Raw genomic sequence first — 18,367 nt, forward strand, 5'->3', positions numbered from 1 at the left:
CTGCATCCCCAGAGCAGGCAGCTGTTACATTTTTTTTTTACTTCTTGAGAACCTTTCTGTTTTTAAGAGATGGTCTCATGAAAGAAGCAGCAACTGATACGAACTCTTTTCCTTTAGCAGTAAGCCAGTGAAAACACTGTGTTGCCAAAATAGTTTTGCCTTCACCAGTTCTAATTTTTTTTAAATTAAGTTTTATTATAAGGTAAAAATATAGAAGACTTTCTTTGGTGCAATAGATTACAAAATAATGCAATGTCCATTTTTTGCTTTACATTTCACAACCTTTCAAGCCATTTCTATAATTACAAAATCATTCTAATCTTCAAAATCTAAAATCCAAGTTTCATTTTTTTCAGCTCTGAGCAAAAGTCCAGAAGCAGTTTCCAAACAGAAACAAAACTAGATAAATTCTTTTTTTTAATTAAAACAGTCCATTTTGCCATTTTCGCTAACAGCATCACCTATTGCCTTCTCACTCTTATAAATGTCCTCTAACCATACCTTAACAAATACTTTTTAAAAAAAGCTATCAGGTAATAGATGGCCTAAAATTTAAATTTAATTCATGCAAATCTACCACAGCTTTTGTGGGTTGAAAGTGTCCAGTCCAGCCAAGCCATCCCATGATAGGGTCTGATGAGAATCATAACTGTTAAAATGAGAAAAATCCTATAAAACTATCTGTTTTGTCTCAGTATATTTTTATGAGCTTGATTCAATTAATTTGCATAATAATTCACTTTTTTTAAGAAAATGCACAAAAACATATTTTATGTTCATTTCTCCATACATATGCAGCTTCCACATCATACATTTTGGAAAAAAAAATCCAATAATATTTTGCACACTATACATTTGTGTCTGTCTGTCTCAAGATAGTTTTCCTGTGGAATATCAAACTGCACTGCAGCTCAGATAAGCTCTTATTTCAAAGTATTATGAATATTTAGTTTATATGTGAATTTAACATCTACATTCAAATAGAACAAAATGTTTTTTCCTATTATATTGTACATTAATTGTGTTATTTTTTTTTAAAAAAATGTCCCACTTTCTGGCTTTCAGCACTTTCCCCCTGGTTTAGTAGTTCTTAGTGTTAGTCTAAGCAAATGTTTGCTTAATTTCTTATTGTTCTTTATAAAAAGTTCCTAAAGCCAATTTTATGGACAAACATGAGATACATATGTATCTTTTCCTTATTCTGGAAACACCATGGGATTGTTCTTTTTCTGATTTCAAAATTCTAGAATCTAGGGCTATGTTATCTAGTTCCTGAATGTCAACACAAACACATGGGGAAACTAAATGCCCAAATAAATTATATGAATGCACTCTTCTGATGAAAGGGAAAGTGCTTCTGAAACTTAAAGGGCTATGACAGATTCTGTTGGGCTGATGAAGTATTAGGCTCGATGGCGCTTGAGTATTCACCTGACTTGTTCTGTTGTATTTTCAAGAAATGTGGGAAATCAAGTATATCTATTTTACCAGGCAAATATTCGAAAGTGACCCACAGTGTGTGGCCTTCCCCTCCAATTTGACACCGTAATCTCAGCTGGCCATGGTGACATGAATTACTGGCTTGTGCTATGTCTCCTTTGACCTGTTCCATGCTGTGTCATGAATTACAGCACCTAACCTTAATCTGACATCTTCCAGAATTGTCTTCTTTGACTCTCTAGCCAGTATGGCCAATTCTCCAATCCTCTTTGTGCCACAAAATAGCAATTCATTAAAAAAAAAAAAAATCACAAAATTTCAGGCACTACAGTTTTCTACTAGGCAGATGCATCGAAAGATAAATAAGCAATATTCCAATTATCTGTCAAATGGATTGTGATAGATGAAGACAGATATTTGCTTTTTTGTTCCATTGTTTAATTCTATTTTTTGGAACCACAACTATGCCTGCCTCTCTTCTTCTGCAACAGCAACTGTTAAGATTATGGTGGGGTACAAATGAAATAAATAAATGTAATAAATAAACTCACACCTGTGCTGTGATATTAAAGCCTTATGTATTTACTTGGGGCACAAGCATGTTGTGATATTATTAGAAGAAGCCAAGGCCGCATCTAGTATTTTTTCTTTTTGAAAGTTTTCATTCAGTCAAAACAGTAGAAGCAAATAACCATGATACATGTTGAGAAATCATGCTATATTTTGAAATAAAAGAAGTTTAGTAAGTGGGTGACTGGAATTAAAATCTAAAACTGGGCCTATTTAAATTATCTGAAACAAAGATATTATATAATGTATTCATTACCTATATCTGGCTGAGAATTTGGGAAGTGGTAGTTAATTTTGTCAAAGGGCATCAAAATGGGAAAGACAACCATAGTTGGCCTCTTAATTAAAGCCGTTTACTATGGCTGTTTTATTTTGTTTCTATTCAATTGGACACTGAGCAGAGAAGGCCCTGCAGTTTTTGTGGCAAGGTTTTTCGTTACTACCTTCCTAAGTCTAAGAGAAAGAGGCTGGTCAAAGGTCACCAGCTGGCTTCTTACCTAAGGTGAGACGAGAACTGACTGTCTCCAGGTTTCTAGCTTGGTACTTTAACCACTGCACCAGATGGGGTCTTATGGCTGTTTTAAACATTCTTAAATATGAAAATAATTTTTAAAAATATTTCCCCCCCTCCATACTCTTTCAGAATATGTTACTGATATTTTCTGCTATGAATCTGCCCAGTTGGTTAGATCAGCAGGAGAGACCCTTTTGAACAACCCCTGCTGTCTGAAGGTTGTCTATTCAATAAGCAGGGCAGACTCCTCTGCTGTGGGTCCAGACTATGGTACGGACTCCTCACAGAGATACATTTGGCTCCAGCTTTTTTAAAATTTAAGAAAAGTGCTGGAAACCCATCTTTCCCCCCCCCAAGTTTTTAATTGTTAGTAGAACTAATATCAGTTTTGAAGTGGATGTTAATTGTACTGTTTCTGTTCTTGTATTTTATCACTTGTATTTGTAGTTGCTGTAAGTGGAAAAGTAACATATTTATTTAAATAATACAGGGGGCTCTCGGCTTGCAACCATTCAGATTATCTGAAACAAACAAACAAACAACGACACTGAGACAAGTGACTTATGACTGACCTTTTTTCACACTTATGATCATTGTAGCATCTCCATGGTCATGTGATCAAAATTCGGACACTTGGCAACTGGCCAAGTGTATTTATGACAATTGCAATGTCCCAGGGTCACATGATCACCTTTTGCTACCTTCTGAAAATCAAAGTCAATGGGGAAACCAGCTTCATTAGTAACTTAACAATTGCAGTGATTCACTTAACAACTGTGGCAAGAAAGGTCATAAAATGGGGCAAAACTAATTTAACAACTGTCTTTCTTAGCAACAGAAATTTTGGTCTTAATTGTCGTAAATTGAGGACTACCTGTAATAATAATAATAATGGGATGCTTCATAGCTTCTCACATTCTCGAAGCTTATTCTCTATTAACCATGACAATCACATAGTTTGTTTTGAGAATAGGAATTTCTCCTGTTAAAAACAGTTAGGATGGTGGATGGGAAAAGAAGCTTGTTCATAAACCTACCCTTGCTTTTTTGCTTTTGTTTTTTACATATTTCCATAGCTGTTCACAGCCGTTGTTTGATGCTTCACAATTAAGTCTATTGTATACAACTAACTGAACTTTCCAGGATAGATCAAGTTTCAAAGTTTATGTAGTAACACAATCCTGCTGTGGCTTGAATGGCATTCTGTTACAGAGTTAATTTATGAGTGTATCAAGAGAATATGTGGAAAGGAGCCTTTGTAAAAGGTATTTTGATGGACTGAACATTTTAAAAGAAGTCAGTTAAAAAAAGAGTGATGAAAAAAAGAAGCTATGGATCAATATTCTGATATGGCTTCTATGGAACATCAGGATTTTTCTTTTAATATGTAAAAAATATTAACAGTTAAAAGTACAAGATGGAGCATATTCCTGGTATTGTTTAATTCACAGTATACTTAGTTCAATGTGATAAAAGAAAGTAAAGGTTAGAATGACTTAATTGTTTTGAATGTCATTCCAATCCGGAGAGGACCCATCATTAGCTTCTCCATCCTCCAAGGGTGCCCTTCTAATTCTGTCCCATCTCATATTTCTGAATTCTGGCAGCTGAAGGGAGGTTTGACCCAACAGTCAGCTTCTTCTTCCTGTTCAATTTCAGTTTCATCTCCTAAGTGCTTTTTACTTAGATTGCATTAACAAAGATTTTTCAAGGGAACATCATTGAATTTCACTAATCCAAAAGCACTCCAATCAATGATATAGCAGAGCAACTCAAATTAGATTCCAAATTGGCTCCAAAGAGAAAAACAATCAACAGAGATGAGAAGTTTTCATGTAGGATGATACTGCATATCAGAATTCCAAACAATTGGTAAAGGGGTGGTGTTACTGCCAAAGACTAATTGATTCAGGAAAATGGAGTCTAGTTATTCTAGTAGGTTGTCAGATACGATACTCCTTGAAATGTTCTCAAAGTTTACAATCAATTAGATCCTCATCCAGTGTGTATTAGATTCCTGTTATTGATGCTTACTGGAAGGATTTTTTGGATCGCAGTGATAAAAATGTGGATATTGTGTAAGTTATTGTTACATTTAGGTATCATAAATATAAATGTAACTGTCCAAGAAAAACATGATGAAAGGGACATAAGTGTGATGAGCATATGTAAGATTGATAACCCTTCAAAGGTGGATGGTGCAATTGACGTTAGCTATGCCGTTTGTTTAATGTACATATGAATATAAAGTTCATTCATAATTATTACAAGAATGCCATTATTGTTCTCTTATAAAAAGGAAAAGGTAACAAGAATGAATGTATAAACATGGGGATTTGCTTGTTAAGAATGCCTGGGAAAGCTTTGCAGAATCTAACAGAAAATATATGAGAGGTAACAACAAATATTTGAGAGCAAAGGTATAGATTTTGCTCGTTAGCAGTTAACTGAGAAACTTATGAATGGGCAAAGAGAAGTTTATTGTTATTTAGAAAATGTATATCATAAAGTGAATAAGCTTCTATAATGGAATATATTAAATAAGTGTGGAGTTGAGGGTTCATGCTGAATTTGATATGTGATGGAAATAATAAATATATTAGAATAAATTGAATATTTAGCAAATGGTTGTTTAATGTATTTATCAATAAATGGATAAGGAATGCTCCTAGTGTAGAAGTATATTGATTGGGAGTATTAGTGCATTTTTATATGCAGACGACAACTTGTTGTTGATTGAGAATGAAATTATTTGCAGAGTATCTTATATCATGCAGTGTAGTGAAAATGTATGGAGATATATAGTGCCCTGTATGATGTAAACCAGATTTTTGGGGTTGTCTATCTTTAATTCCCGTTGTTCACCACTTCTTTTTGTTTGTCACTATTTTGCATAACAAGGACTACCTTAAAAACAAATTGCAAGATTGAGAACCAAATTATTTGCAGGGAATAGTAAGTAATTTATATCATGCAGTGAAGTGGATGGATCAGACAATTAATATATTGAAGACTAAATTATTTCAGTTTGATAAGAAAACAAAATGAACAATTGCACGTTTTACATAACTGCTCCCAAATTAAAGTGGATAAATGAATTTGTGTACAGTTGCAGAATGGTTACTAAAAGTAGGAAGATGAACAGAGAAATGTTAAGATGAACATATGCTGGTGGAAGAGTGATCTGTTGTAGGGAATGAATAATTGTCAAAAGAAGTAAAAATGATTGTGACAGGAATGTGCTCCTACCTACTTGGCTATATGAAAGTGAGACTTGGGTATATCCAGAGAATAATAAAAGTGAGTTTTATATGATGGAAGTGGGGTATTTTGGGAGTGATAAACTAAAAGAAATTAGATTAAGAATGAATGCAGGGATGTTATTTAGCCAGTTTTTTCCAGGCATCTCTCCACTTGACTTTTAATAACATATGGTAGGCAGTGTGCTTAAAAGGGGGCAATGACCTTGACCGTCCAATTGTGCCTGGTAATACCAGCTCAGAAGTTTCAGGATTTAAGATGGATTGGGACCCTTCCCCCACTTCCTGGAGAACGGAAAGGATGACACTGCGGGACGCTAACTCTGAGCATATTGGTTCTGCTGGCTTCACTTCCCATGGCTTGGCTTGCTCTGCCCCTTGCCTACTTAGGAAAAGGTGGTTATCTATATTAGATAATATCCTTCAGATGATGAAAAAATGTAGTCTGGATGTAAAAGTAAGAGAGAGTGAATGAGGATGGGATTAGAACTGAGGTTTTCACATCCTGCCTTTGCTCCTACAGAAGGGCAATAGCATTGAATGCTACATGCAGTTCGAAAGAAAGAATGAAGTTAACGGGGGTCATTAAAATGTAACTGAATGCAATGGAACACATGCTTTCCTTGCAAAATAACTGTTTCAGGCTTGAGTATCTTCCATTAAAACGCTCCACTTAGAAAAGGCCTCCATCAGCATCTAAGTAAGGCCCTCATTCAATACTTGTATGTCTATATACGCATCCTGCTATTTCTTTTTAAGGTAGTCCTTGTTATGCAAAATAGTAAATACTGACAAAGAATGAGAAGTACTGAACCACAGGAATTAAAGATAGGCAACCAAAAAATCTGGTTTACATCAACACAGGGCACTATATAGTTCCATACAATTCTTTTCATTGCAGACCATCTTTTTTTCACCTGCCTCACTGATTTCCTTTTGTCTTTAAACTTCTCAGCTCTTTTTCAGAATGTCATCAACACCATCTAGCTGTGACTTTCATGTTCCTTCCTTCCTTCCTTCCTTCCTTCCTTCCTTCCTTCCTTCCTTCCTTCCTTCCTTCCTTCCTTCCTTCCTTCCATCCTTCCATCCATCCATTCACTCTTTCTTCATATAGTTCTTTTCTCACATTACGTACCTCTGAAAAGATCACAAAATCTAACTCTGTTGCTAGACTTTTCTGCACCAATCATATGTTGGCTGTCTGTGCCACATGGGCAGTTAAATTATAGAAGCTGTTATAAGTTAGATCTGCACGGGGTTTCTTTTTTAGATTTAGTGGTTTTTGTATTGTGATGAAAAGTGGTGTTGTGTTATCATCCTTTTCCCAAGAAGACGTTCTATGCTCACAAAGGTCCTATTTCTTGTTTCTTGTTATTTCATTTCTCTTTCTTACACACAATCTGAGGTTTTCATTGGTTGGGTCCTAAAATTTTACTTCTCTGGTTACCCCAGGAAATCTGGCAGATTGAATTCTGTGATTTAAGGATGCCATTTAAGATGATGATCACTGTGTCTGAGTATTGTCAAATAATGTCACAAGTTGTGTTCACCCGATTATATGAACCACTGGCGCCCCCAAGATTTTATTCAATCTGAGCAAATTGCTTTGACTCTGTTTCTCTTATCCCATTTTTGCTTCTTGTCTTCACTCTTAGCCATGCTGGCTTGTGCCTAACCTATACCTGTGACTAATACAGTGCTGAAATCTCTCCTCTAATTCCCCATTATTTTCCTCCTTTGCAAAAAAAGGTTCTGTTTTTAGGACCTCATTCTCAGGGTAGAATGAACTTGCAGTTGTTTAGCGAAGCCTGACGGCTATTTTCTGTTCCCCATTTGCCTGCCAAGCTGCAGATTCCCAGGATGCCCTTGCTTCCTGGTGTGAAGAAACACCATAGAGGTGTTTCCTCTTGAGATCGTCCATCTGGATTTAACTGAAGTGTGGGAAATTGCTAAAGCTGCAGATCATTGGGAAAAACAAATATCATACAGTGGAAAAAAAAGAACTCTTATATTAACCTTCTCTTTGATGACCTCATAACTATATTGTGTAAAAATTTCACACCTTCCTGCCTCTTTCCATAATTTCAACTATTTTCTTTCCTCATCGCACCAAATAAAACAATACCATTCTGATCTTTGATTGCCAGGTGCTTGCTCTTTTTCCTGCTTCTGGCTCTGCATTCTCCGTTGGGCTTCAACTCTTACGGTTTTGTCCTCCGCAAAACTTAACTGTGTCTGTTTTGCCCTATATTCATTTCTGTGTTCTAAAAGCCAGGAACAAGATGCCCACTGAAGGCTTCATATCATTCTATTACCGGAAGTTAGCATAAGAGTAATTCCCCATGCTAGTAGGAAGACACATATATCTAGAAAACCTATGGTTTGTATCATCTTCCTAACTGTCTAGAAACTTACATGAGGGATGGGGGAAAAATCAAGTTAAAAGGATAGTAGAGGCGGGAAGATGAAATTGTTACTCAATCCAGTTAGAAACATTCTTGTTTCTTTTGTTTTGTCTGTGTGCTTTCCATGAAAATAATGGAAAGTGGCAAGAGTAAGATGAATTGGAGTTTCCAATAGCAATCTGATTTCCACATTTTGAGAAGTCAATGCTCTCAGACCGTGATGACAAAAAGTGGCACATACAAGTAGTTCTCAATTTACAACAGTTCATTTAGTGACTGTTCGAAGTTACAACATTACTGAAAAAAAGTGATTTATGACTGTTTTTCACATTTACAACCATTGCAGGATCCCCACAGTCACGTGATCAAAATTCAGAAGCTTGGCAACTGACTCATATTGATGACGGTTGCAGTGTCCCACGTGATCAGCTTTTGCGGACCTTCTGACCAGCAAAATCAATGGGGGAAACCAGATTCACTTAACAACTGTGTCACTAACTTAACAGCTGTAGTGATTCATTTAACAAACATAGCAAGAAAAGTTGTAAAATGGGGCAAAACTCACTCAACAAATTCTGTTTCACTTAGCAACAGAAATTTCGGTCTCAATTGTGGTCGTACGTGAAGGACTACCTGTATTCATCGGTCCCCTCTATCATGTGCAAGGAAGACTTTAAACACAGAGAGAGACACAAACATACATGTTACAGTTTGTATTATGAGCCTATAGTAGTTAACTTCATCACAAAAATGGGTCATTGTTAAAAAGGTTCTCTGTAGCCCAACTATGATTCCATCAGCACCCTCAGCCTAGCAGTTTGCTGATGAAGGTTGCTGCAGTTAAGATTGGAAAAGAAAATGGCATAGCAAATAATAATGTGTTATTTTTCAAGACACACCTGAAAAAAAAAAAAAGAACTCAGGAAGCGGCTTTGCAAATTTTCTAATTGGCAGAGTGGAAATCTGCCCAAACCATGAAAACAAAATAGTGATTACCCTACTTTCCAGACGATGGAAAGAGACATCTTAGATATTTCATGTTGACGTTGCTGAGATAATTTTATATGTTTGGAAGGTCATAAAGGAAATAATTACTATTAGGCTGGTGCAGTGTCTGGAAGCTAAAAGAAGTGTTTTTGGAGTATTAAAGGGACACATTGCTTTACTTTTTGAAACCAGAAAGAGCCCTAAATGGAGAAATATTTAATTTTTAGAAATGAATCTCCTTTAAAAGCAGAGACATATGAATCCTTTTTATATCCTTTATATTATTAAATGTTTTGGTAGAATAAGGCAACCCAAATGGTTTGTGTGAAAGCCACACTCAGATTCCTATTCATTTGTTGAAAGCATTGCTATCCTTTTGCAGTAGTGAAAATAAAATATTCATTATATTCAAGGTTACCTAGAATGGCCATTTTGACCATTTATGTATTCTTAAGAGAAAATGTGACATTAAGAAAAGGGGACAAATGAGGATAGAGCTTTGCATAACACTCATGTATGTGTATGTGAATTTGTTTCTTCTGTGTAATTTTGGCAAGAATACCAAAAATATATGAGATTTCAGTGTTCTTCTTAGATCTACATAGGATTGTTGGGGGGAAAGGGGAGAGGAGGATGCATCTTGACTCTGGATACAAATAAAAGTTTGATTGATTTTAAAAACTGGGGGAGAGGCACTTATAACTTTGCATGTTCTTTTCCCTGCACAATAGCAGGCACATATTTCATCATACATGAGCTCTGGTTCTTTCCCAAATTACTTAGAGTACATGTAATCATTGGGATCATCCAGAAATAGAGTTTTGTTGGTTTTTGTATTGAACTGCTCTCTTTTTTTGCTGGGCATAGAAAAGGTATATAGTAGATTTGATTTTACAACATTGTGATGTCAACATGATCAGGAATAGACTTTCTGGGGGCCAAGGAAATGCACTGATAGATGCTGGCATAAGATTTGAATTGGACTACCTGTAGCTTCTTGGCACTGTCATTCAACACTGTGTTTTGATGGCGTTGTGGAGACAAAGGGCATACCCAGCCCTTCAAGCCAATTCAGACAAGAAACCAAAACCATGACTACTAATACTACCTTTATTTAAGGTTATCATAACAAAATATTGCAAGCCTGAACACATTTCTCCACTTTCCTATCTTCACTTTCCAGAGAACTTGGAAGATGCTTTCTCTGCTCCCATTCCTTCTGTGGACCGAGATGTCTCTTATCTGACTGTTGCCCTAGCTCAGTGATTCTCAACCTTTCTAATGCCATGACCCCATAATACAGTTCCCCATGTTGTGGTGACCCCCAAGTGGGTGTGGCCACCAATAAGAGGGAGTAGGACAGCTAGGGAAAAAGGAAAAAATGGCGGACAGCATGGTTTGGTGACCCCCGTGAAATGGTCATTCGACCCCAAATGGGGTCCCGACCCACAGGTTGAGAACCACTGCCCTAGCTGCAGCTGTTCCTTCTCCTATCACTCAAGGATATTCCCACAGACCAGGGGCGGGGAACTATGGCCCCTGCTGGCTCAGGAATTCTGGGAATTGAAGTCCACAAGTCATAAAGGGACCATAATTCTCTACCTTTGCCATAGACTATTACAGGGCAAACAAAAAACAAACAAACAAAAAATTCACCTGAGTACAGCCAGGAACACTTTTACTATAGTATGGCAGAAAGTTGTGGGACTCATTCTCCTACAAACCCCCCCCCCAAACCTTCCCAAACAGGAATTTCAGGAATTATTTTTTTACTATCAAATTCTGCAGGCCAAAAATTTTTGAGAATTCCTGTTTTGCACTAATGAATCAAAGATCCTGGACCAAGCAGGGAGAGGGATCCAGGGAAATCATTTTTCCAAAATTTGGGTAGCTGATCCCTGTGTACATGTGGCTTGATGTGCTACACTGGAGTATAAGAAATGGTTTTGATCGGGTTTGTTATTATTATTCAGTCGTGATGTCCCACCTGCTGTGCATCAGGTTAATACTACCCATAATACACTGCGTTCTTTTCCTTGAGAATATAGGAACTGCCTGACTGGGTCAGGCCAAGGCCCTTCTCGCTTCATATCCTGTGCTAAATAGAGGCATTCAGGAAGCTCAGGAGTTCTCATTCATGGAAGGAGGCAGAGGGAATGGTTTTGAAGGACTGGAAGAAGAGTTACTATTAAAGCAAACATCAGATAAAAGGGCCTAAATCTGGGGCAAGAATATAACTTGAGTAAATGTCTCAGAAGGGCCCTCCCTGGTTCACATGAAGATAAAGGAGATGGGGAGAAGCACATGCAGACTTGCAAGATTCTGTTACTATAGCTTTACAATAAAAGTAGTCCTGACCTTCATGCATTGGTTCCCTAATCTGATCTACACCTGAAAGGCTGACGTGGAAGCTGCGTTACTATTAGGTCTTAATAGTAGTGCTTTATCTTTCAGGGAGGAGGCAGTAATCCAAATTTGTTGTAGCCAGTCCTTCTCGAAACAAGTCAAATCCGCTTTAGCTAGGTCACCTTGCGGATTCCAATAGCCAGCATCAACCTTAAAGTTGGTCAGACAAAATATCGACTGTGCTACTTGGCATCTCTGTGTTGAAGAGGGCATCGTCATTGATGGCGTGTCTTTTCCTTGTTTGGAAAATTAGATGTTTGTTGCTGAAGAAAATGTGGATTTTCGGATACATGTGGAAAATCAGACACGAGCACGAGACGATGTCAGCAGGAAGCAGCTCAGACTTTATCAGCTGTACAGCCGAACCAGTGGGAAGCATATCCAGGTGCTAGGAAGGCGGATCAGTGCCCAAGGAGAAGATGGAGACAAATATGGTAAGAGAATTTACTTCTATCTGCTATTCTTGGGTGTGCCTAAGCTGAAATCAGGAATTCTGGGAGTTGAAGTCCACGAGTCATAAAAGAGCCAAGGTTGCCGACCCCTGGCCTAAGGGATGGAGGCGATTCATCGGCTTCCCTGATTGGTCAAATTTGAATAAAATAAGCCAAGACAATGGACACAGAATGAACCAGGACCAAAAAGAAAAGACCATTAGCTTGTTAAATATGAGGCAAATTACAAAAAATAAAAGAAAATGATTTTGCCTTATTTGTTGTTTAAATGGTCTAGGAAATTACAATCATTGTTAATGTACTTTTCACTATATTTCTTAGTTGTTGTTGTTTTTTTTTTTTACTGTAATTCCTTTCTGAGGGGAATTGTCTTTCCTTTTGTAAAAAAAATCATCATGATAATACTGTGGGGTAAATGACAGTAAACTTGATTGAAACTCTTCTAAGGAACTTTGTAGCTAACTAAAGAGGGTTAAAGAAAGGATCAGCTTTTGAAAAACAACCATCTAATCTAGAAGTACCTCTTCCACGACTGTTCTGAGTAGATTGCACTACTTGTTTCAACTTACCTAAATTTGGGGTGAATGGGAAAATTACAACTTGCTGGTCATCATCTTTGAACTTCCCAGATTCTCCATTGGAGCAGCGTGTCCTCAAAACTTCTAACATAGGCAGATAGTATGGTAGAAGTAGTTCATAGTGGAAGTCCATGTATTATTCATGATTGGTTGTGGAAAAATGGAGAGAAAAAAAAAGAGACCAGATGCATCCCTTTAGTTTCAGTGGGATAAGAGATGGAGATGAATAAAATAGAGTAATGTTTATTTTGATGTCTTGCCGGGTCCTTCAGTTATGAATATATTTTCAACTCAGAAAATTAGAACTAAAGAAGGTTAACTTATCCTTCCTGTTCTACAGGTAGTCCTTGACTTCCAGTTGAGCCTGGAATACTGGTTGGAAGTTGTTGCAATCATAAAGTAGGATCACTATACGACCTGGCTTGATTTTACAACCATTTTATGATGGTTGTTAAGTGAGTCACCTTGGTTGCCACCGTGGTAGAAAACAAAAAAAAAAAGTTGCAAATTGTGATAATGAATCTACAGGATGCCGCAACAGGCCAGAAATACAAACTGGTTGCCAAGAGCCCAAAATTCAGCCAAGAGCCCAAAATTCAGGGGTGTGTGTAGTCATAATTTTGAGGATGGATCATAAGTAGCTTTTTTGCAATCCATCACAACTTCAAACGGTCATTAAGTGACTAATTGTTAAGCAAGGACTACCTGTATTGCTTCCTAACTTTAGCAACTTCCAAATAAGTGGACCAACTCTCAAGCTTGTTGTCCAATGTCTTTCACTGCTCTCAGCTGAGTGATGTGCATCAAGGCACTGAAGGAGTTCTGCTAAGCAAAAGAGGTGCCTTGTGAGATTGCACACAAAGCCATTTTTCTGCTGCATAATAATTACTGCGGCATCATACATGTAAGATAGATTTAGGACCCAACTATATTTTGCATTATACAAATATATATGTGTGTATGGCGGGGATAGGCAATCTGCATCCAATGCCTTTGTTTTATAGTCCAGTCCCTAAGATTATCTCATTGAGATATGGTAGCATAGTACAATTTTAGGGTAGTACAATTTTAGTTTAAATAGACAAGAAGATAATACGGGGTTAGGGTTAGGGTTAGATACATAGTACTTCACTAGGTCATTTACAAACCCATTGGCTGCATTGGTACAACATATTAAACTTGGTTACCTTTTATCCTCAAGTTCAAGAGTTTTTCTGTGATTCTGCATTTTATCAAAAAGAATCTGAAAATTCTGGCCTGTTTCTCTAGCTGATCCTGCACCTCTCAGCGTTCAGGAGATTTTTAGAAAATGTAGACTCGCTATGGAGAGTTGCTCATTCTTAGTGTTTGGAAGAAGAATGAACAAATGAAAAAAGACTGAGGATTTATGTTTGCTATGCTAGCAAAACATTTATTTATTTATGTAGCATATGGCTTAAAATGTCAGGGAAATCTACACATGCTACACAATTCGGTTCTGACAGCCTAGATTGCTAACTCATTCTGTTCAGTGTCTGTGCGTCTGTACTTGGTGCACTGTACAATTCGTGTGTATGTGTGTTTGTGTGAACTAGCTTTACACCATTTAACTAGTGGTGCTTGGGTTGCTGGCTCTTCCAGGCTCTTCCATTGATCTCGCCTTGCCTTGCCTCATGTCACAGTGTCTCACATCCAGCCAGGACCAGTGTTGGCTTTCATTCTCCGCACACATGAATGCAACTAGTTTTTTTTTCCTACTGAAGTGGTACCTATTTATCTACTCATAACATTGCATGCTTTCAAACTGCTAGGTGGGCAGGAGCTTGGGATTGAGTGACGGGAACTCACTCCATTTCATGGAACCGGGCTCGAACCGCTGGACTGCAGACCATTTCTGGCCAGCAGTTCAAGTGTCATTAAGCCATTGTGCCACCGCGTCCCCTAGCAAAACATTTAAAATTGTCTACTTGGATGCTATTCAAACTAAAATTGGGGTAGGTTTGCCTACTGTTTGGGTTTCAGTTTGGGGGTTGGTAGAAAACATGGTTAGGGCTTGGGCTGATGTAGAAGGTGCTGATTTTAACTGGGCCAAAATTGATATTCAAAAATGCATGTCTCCATACACAAGTATTTATCACATTTTAAAAAAATGGAACTGACATATTTCAAGTATGGTAGGTTGAAGGAGTAAAAGAGGTGGAGGATTTATTTTACTGTGGTCCTTTACATTGAAAAAAAAAAGTGTTTATAACTATTGTGAGAATTTGCTCTGTCTCATCGGTGATCCCGGCAGTCGAGTAACTCCAACGTTTTAAAAAATATGCTATGCTTAAACGCTTAGGGTTTACTTGGAAACATAAAAAAATAATTTGCCATCAGCCAGACATGAAACATTCTTGTAGCACATTTGATTCTGAACTCTAAACAGAAAACATTACAACAATACATTGAACTGAGTCATTTTGATAGATGACTTTTAAACTAGGATCCATTCAATTAGATATTAATCAGGCTATGTCTAGACTGATAATGTGAATGATTCTCCAAATATTTCATATTGGTGGGATGCTGAGTGTTCCTAAAGTGCTTTTAGATCATGGAGAATGGAGAGGAGGGGATTATGTCTGGACAGGTTACTTAAAAAGTAGCTGCCTATTCATCAACTAGATTTAAATCTTGCAATTCTGTACAATGCTTTTCCCACTTGACTATAACAGTGTGAAGTGGTTGACTAATTCTCTTGCACACACTGACTTTTAAAAAGGAAAAGGGTGGGAAATGGAAGGTACAGATTCACATTACATGGTATCTCACACTGATGGAATAGATAGGAGAGGCAGCCGTATGTAAGCTGAAACACTGGATTTTCAGCACACAAAAGCAAGAGGACATTCTATACTGTTTGTTCTCCCTTTGTGTGCAGTTCATTTACAGGGCTGGTCTTGCTTGGGGTAGAAAAAAAAAGGCTTTATTTGTGTTTCATGGCTGGGAGATTCTATTTCAAAGTATGGGACTTCACTGTTATGTTGAAAAGTAATGTTAATGTTTCCTGTGTGCCAGGTAGCATTGTGTTATGCGCAGTTGAATTCTAGATCTGAATGACTTCCTGAGAGCCAAAAGAAGGGGCAAATGATAAATTATAGAGAGGTGACATTCACATAATATAGGACAGGATGCAGAGGTGAAATTGATTGATTTGGAATTCTGGAGAATGAGTTTGATCAGATCCAAGCTGTAGCTCGCATGGTTTGCATGCAGGAGATCTCGGGTTTACTCTCAGCATATCTGGTTACAATAAACAGTACTGAAGTTGGTGGGCCAGTTTACTAATGTAGTGCAAGACAGTTTCCTATGATCTACTTGTACTTGGATATTATAACTAATCAGCTTCTTAACTGAATAATAGCACAGTTAGTTGCTGGATGGTGAGTTTTGCTGCTATGTGGAATAAAATATATAATTTCCTAGCTCTCAGGATTTTTTCCCCCCTATCTTGCTGGGGAATAGCAGAATTTTTAATTCATCTTTTTGGAGCATTAGTCCAAGACATCTATGGGGATTCTCAGTCATCCAGGTTATGGTTGTCCCAAAGGTGCTTTTTTTCAAAAGGCAACTGAATGTTGTTTTTTTCCTTGAAAACGTTTCACTTCTCACCCAAAAAGCTTCTTCAGCTCAAGAAGCTGAAGAGGCTTCTTGGATCAGAAGCAAAACCTCTTTCAGGAAAAAACAAAGTCTAGTTACCTTTTGAAAAAAATACTTTTGGGATTAATTCAAGACATTCTACCACCTCTAGATAGTACCTGCCAGATGCAATGGATTTCAGCTATCAACTTTGATCAACCTAAGGTACCAGATTAGAGAAAGATGATCTAACAGCAGTTAGAGGACAACGAAGCCACAATACAGAAGTCAGAATTTAATAATAATAATAATAAAGTTGAAAGGGACCTTGGAGGTCATCTAGTCCAACCCCCTGCTCAGACAGGAAACCCTATACCATTTTAGACAAATGGCTGTCCAGTCTCCTCTTAAAAATTTCCAGTGTTGGAGCATTCACCACTTCTGGAGGCAGATTGTTCCACTGGTTAATTGTTCTAACTGTCAGGAAGTTTCTCCTTAGTTCTAGGTTGCTTCTCTCCTTGATTAGTTTCCATCCGTTGCTTCTTGTCCTGCCTTCAGGCACCTTGGAAAATAGCTTGACTCCCTCTTCCCTGAGATATTGGAACACTGCTATCATGTCTCCCCTCGTCCTTCTCTTCATTAAACTAGACATACCCTATTCCAGCAGCCTTTCCTTATATGTTTTAGCCTCTAGTCCCCTAATCATCTTTGTTGCTCTTCTCTGTACTCTTTCTAGAGTCTCAACATCTTTTTAACATCGTGGTGACCAAAACTGGATGCAGTATACCAAGTGTAGCCTTACCAAGGCCACACTTCTTTTTTCTTTTCTTGGAAATACTGGATGGGACATAAATTGATAATCATCTGTAATAGAAAGAATTGCTATGAGTTCCTAGTCCATTTTTTTTGAGGAAAGATCATTCCTCTGCATACTATTTATGCCTCTTTTCTGACAAAAACATTCTGAAGATATCTAAGTGTATACAAAAATTGTATATCCCAATGTATGTTAGAACTGGTTAAGAATAACACTGAAGAAATGAATGGCATTCAATTGCATTAGAGCAGTGGTTCTCAACCTTTTTAATGCCACGACTCCCAACCGGTCGTAAGTCGAGGACTACTCAACCGGTCGTAAGCTGAGGACTACCCAACCGGTTGTAAGTCAAGGACTTTCCCTGCCTGGGAGTGCCGCATATGCGTGGTGCCGCTCCCTGCGCCGGCCGAGGCGTAGCTGGCAAGCGGCAGAGACGGCGCAGACCGACCACCGGCTGGGCCACCAGCTGGCCCAGCCCAAGGGAGGTAAGACACCCACCGGGCCCCACGCGCACCAGCAACCCTCCCTGTGCCCGCCGGCCTCCCACCCCTGGCCCTCTTTTACTTACATTTTTAGTAGTTGCTTAGCAGGGAGGGGTGGAAGCTTCCAGACAGCTCGCCTTCGCTGCAGACAACTTGCAGCACCGTTTGCAGAATGGGACTTTTGGCGGGCTCAGCAGGGCAGAGACAGCCTGGACAATTCCTATTGGCTTTTGAAAGCCAATAGAATTAGACTCTATTAAAGAGAGTCTATTCTATTGGCCTTCAAAAGCCAATAGAATAAAAGGGAGTAGCACAGCTAAGAAAAAGGGGAAAAAATGGCGGACTGCGTTGTTTGGCGACCCCCGTGAAATGGTTGTTCGACCCCAAATGGGGTCCCGACCCACAGGTTGAGAACCACTGCATTAGAGCCAGAAGAATCTGGTGTCTATATCAGATATTGACCTGATTGACTTGCGATGGCTTTCTGAGTCCTGGTTACAGTGTTTCTGCTTGTCAAATTGAAAGCTTATTTGCTTTTTATAACCTTGCATCATGCTCAGTTTTAACTTCTGGATTTTTGTTTAATAATCCTACCATCAAGCAGTTATTTTATATTTTTGATTACTTTCCAGTCTTCTCAAAAGTACCACTTACGCTGATTGTTGCTACATTTATTTTTGTTCTTATTTGTCCAGCATTCCATTTTTACCATTTGGAATGCTAACCTCTCCTCTTTTTAGTTCTTAGGAGGTGATCTTCCCCCCCCCCCGAAAAATGTAGTGTACCCTCAACACTGCAGACTTTCTACTAATATATATATATATTGCAACTTGCAAAGCTATTGTACAGTAACTTT

The 18,367-nt window shown here is 38.1% G+C and overlaps 1 protein-coding gene across 1 annotated transcript in view; it reads left to right on the forward strand.

The window, feature by feature from the left end:
- Positions 1-18,367, forward strand: part of FGF18 (fibroblast growth factor 18) — a 133,562-nt gene that overhangs the window by 53,118 nt on the left and 62,077 nt on the right. Inside the window, 1 exon segment of the mRNA XM_039329444.1 lies at positions 11,836-12,016. Within this exon segment, the coding sequence (XP_039185378.1) occupies positions 11,836-12,016 (181 nt within the window).

This window comes from Crotalus tigris, unplaced genomic scaffold (assembly GCF_016545835.1).
Source record: "Crotalus tigris isolate CLP2741 ecotype Arizona unplaced genomic scaffold, ASM1654583v1 scf7180000024397.1630199, whole genome shotgun sequence".
Classification (NCBI taxonomy): Eukaryota; Metazoa; Chordata; class Lepidosauria; order Squamata; family Viperidae; genus Crotalus; species Crotalus tigris.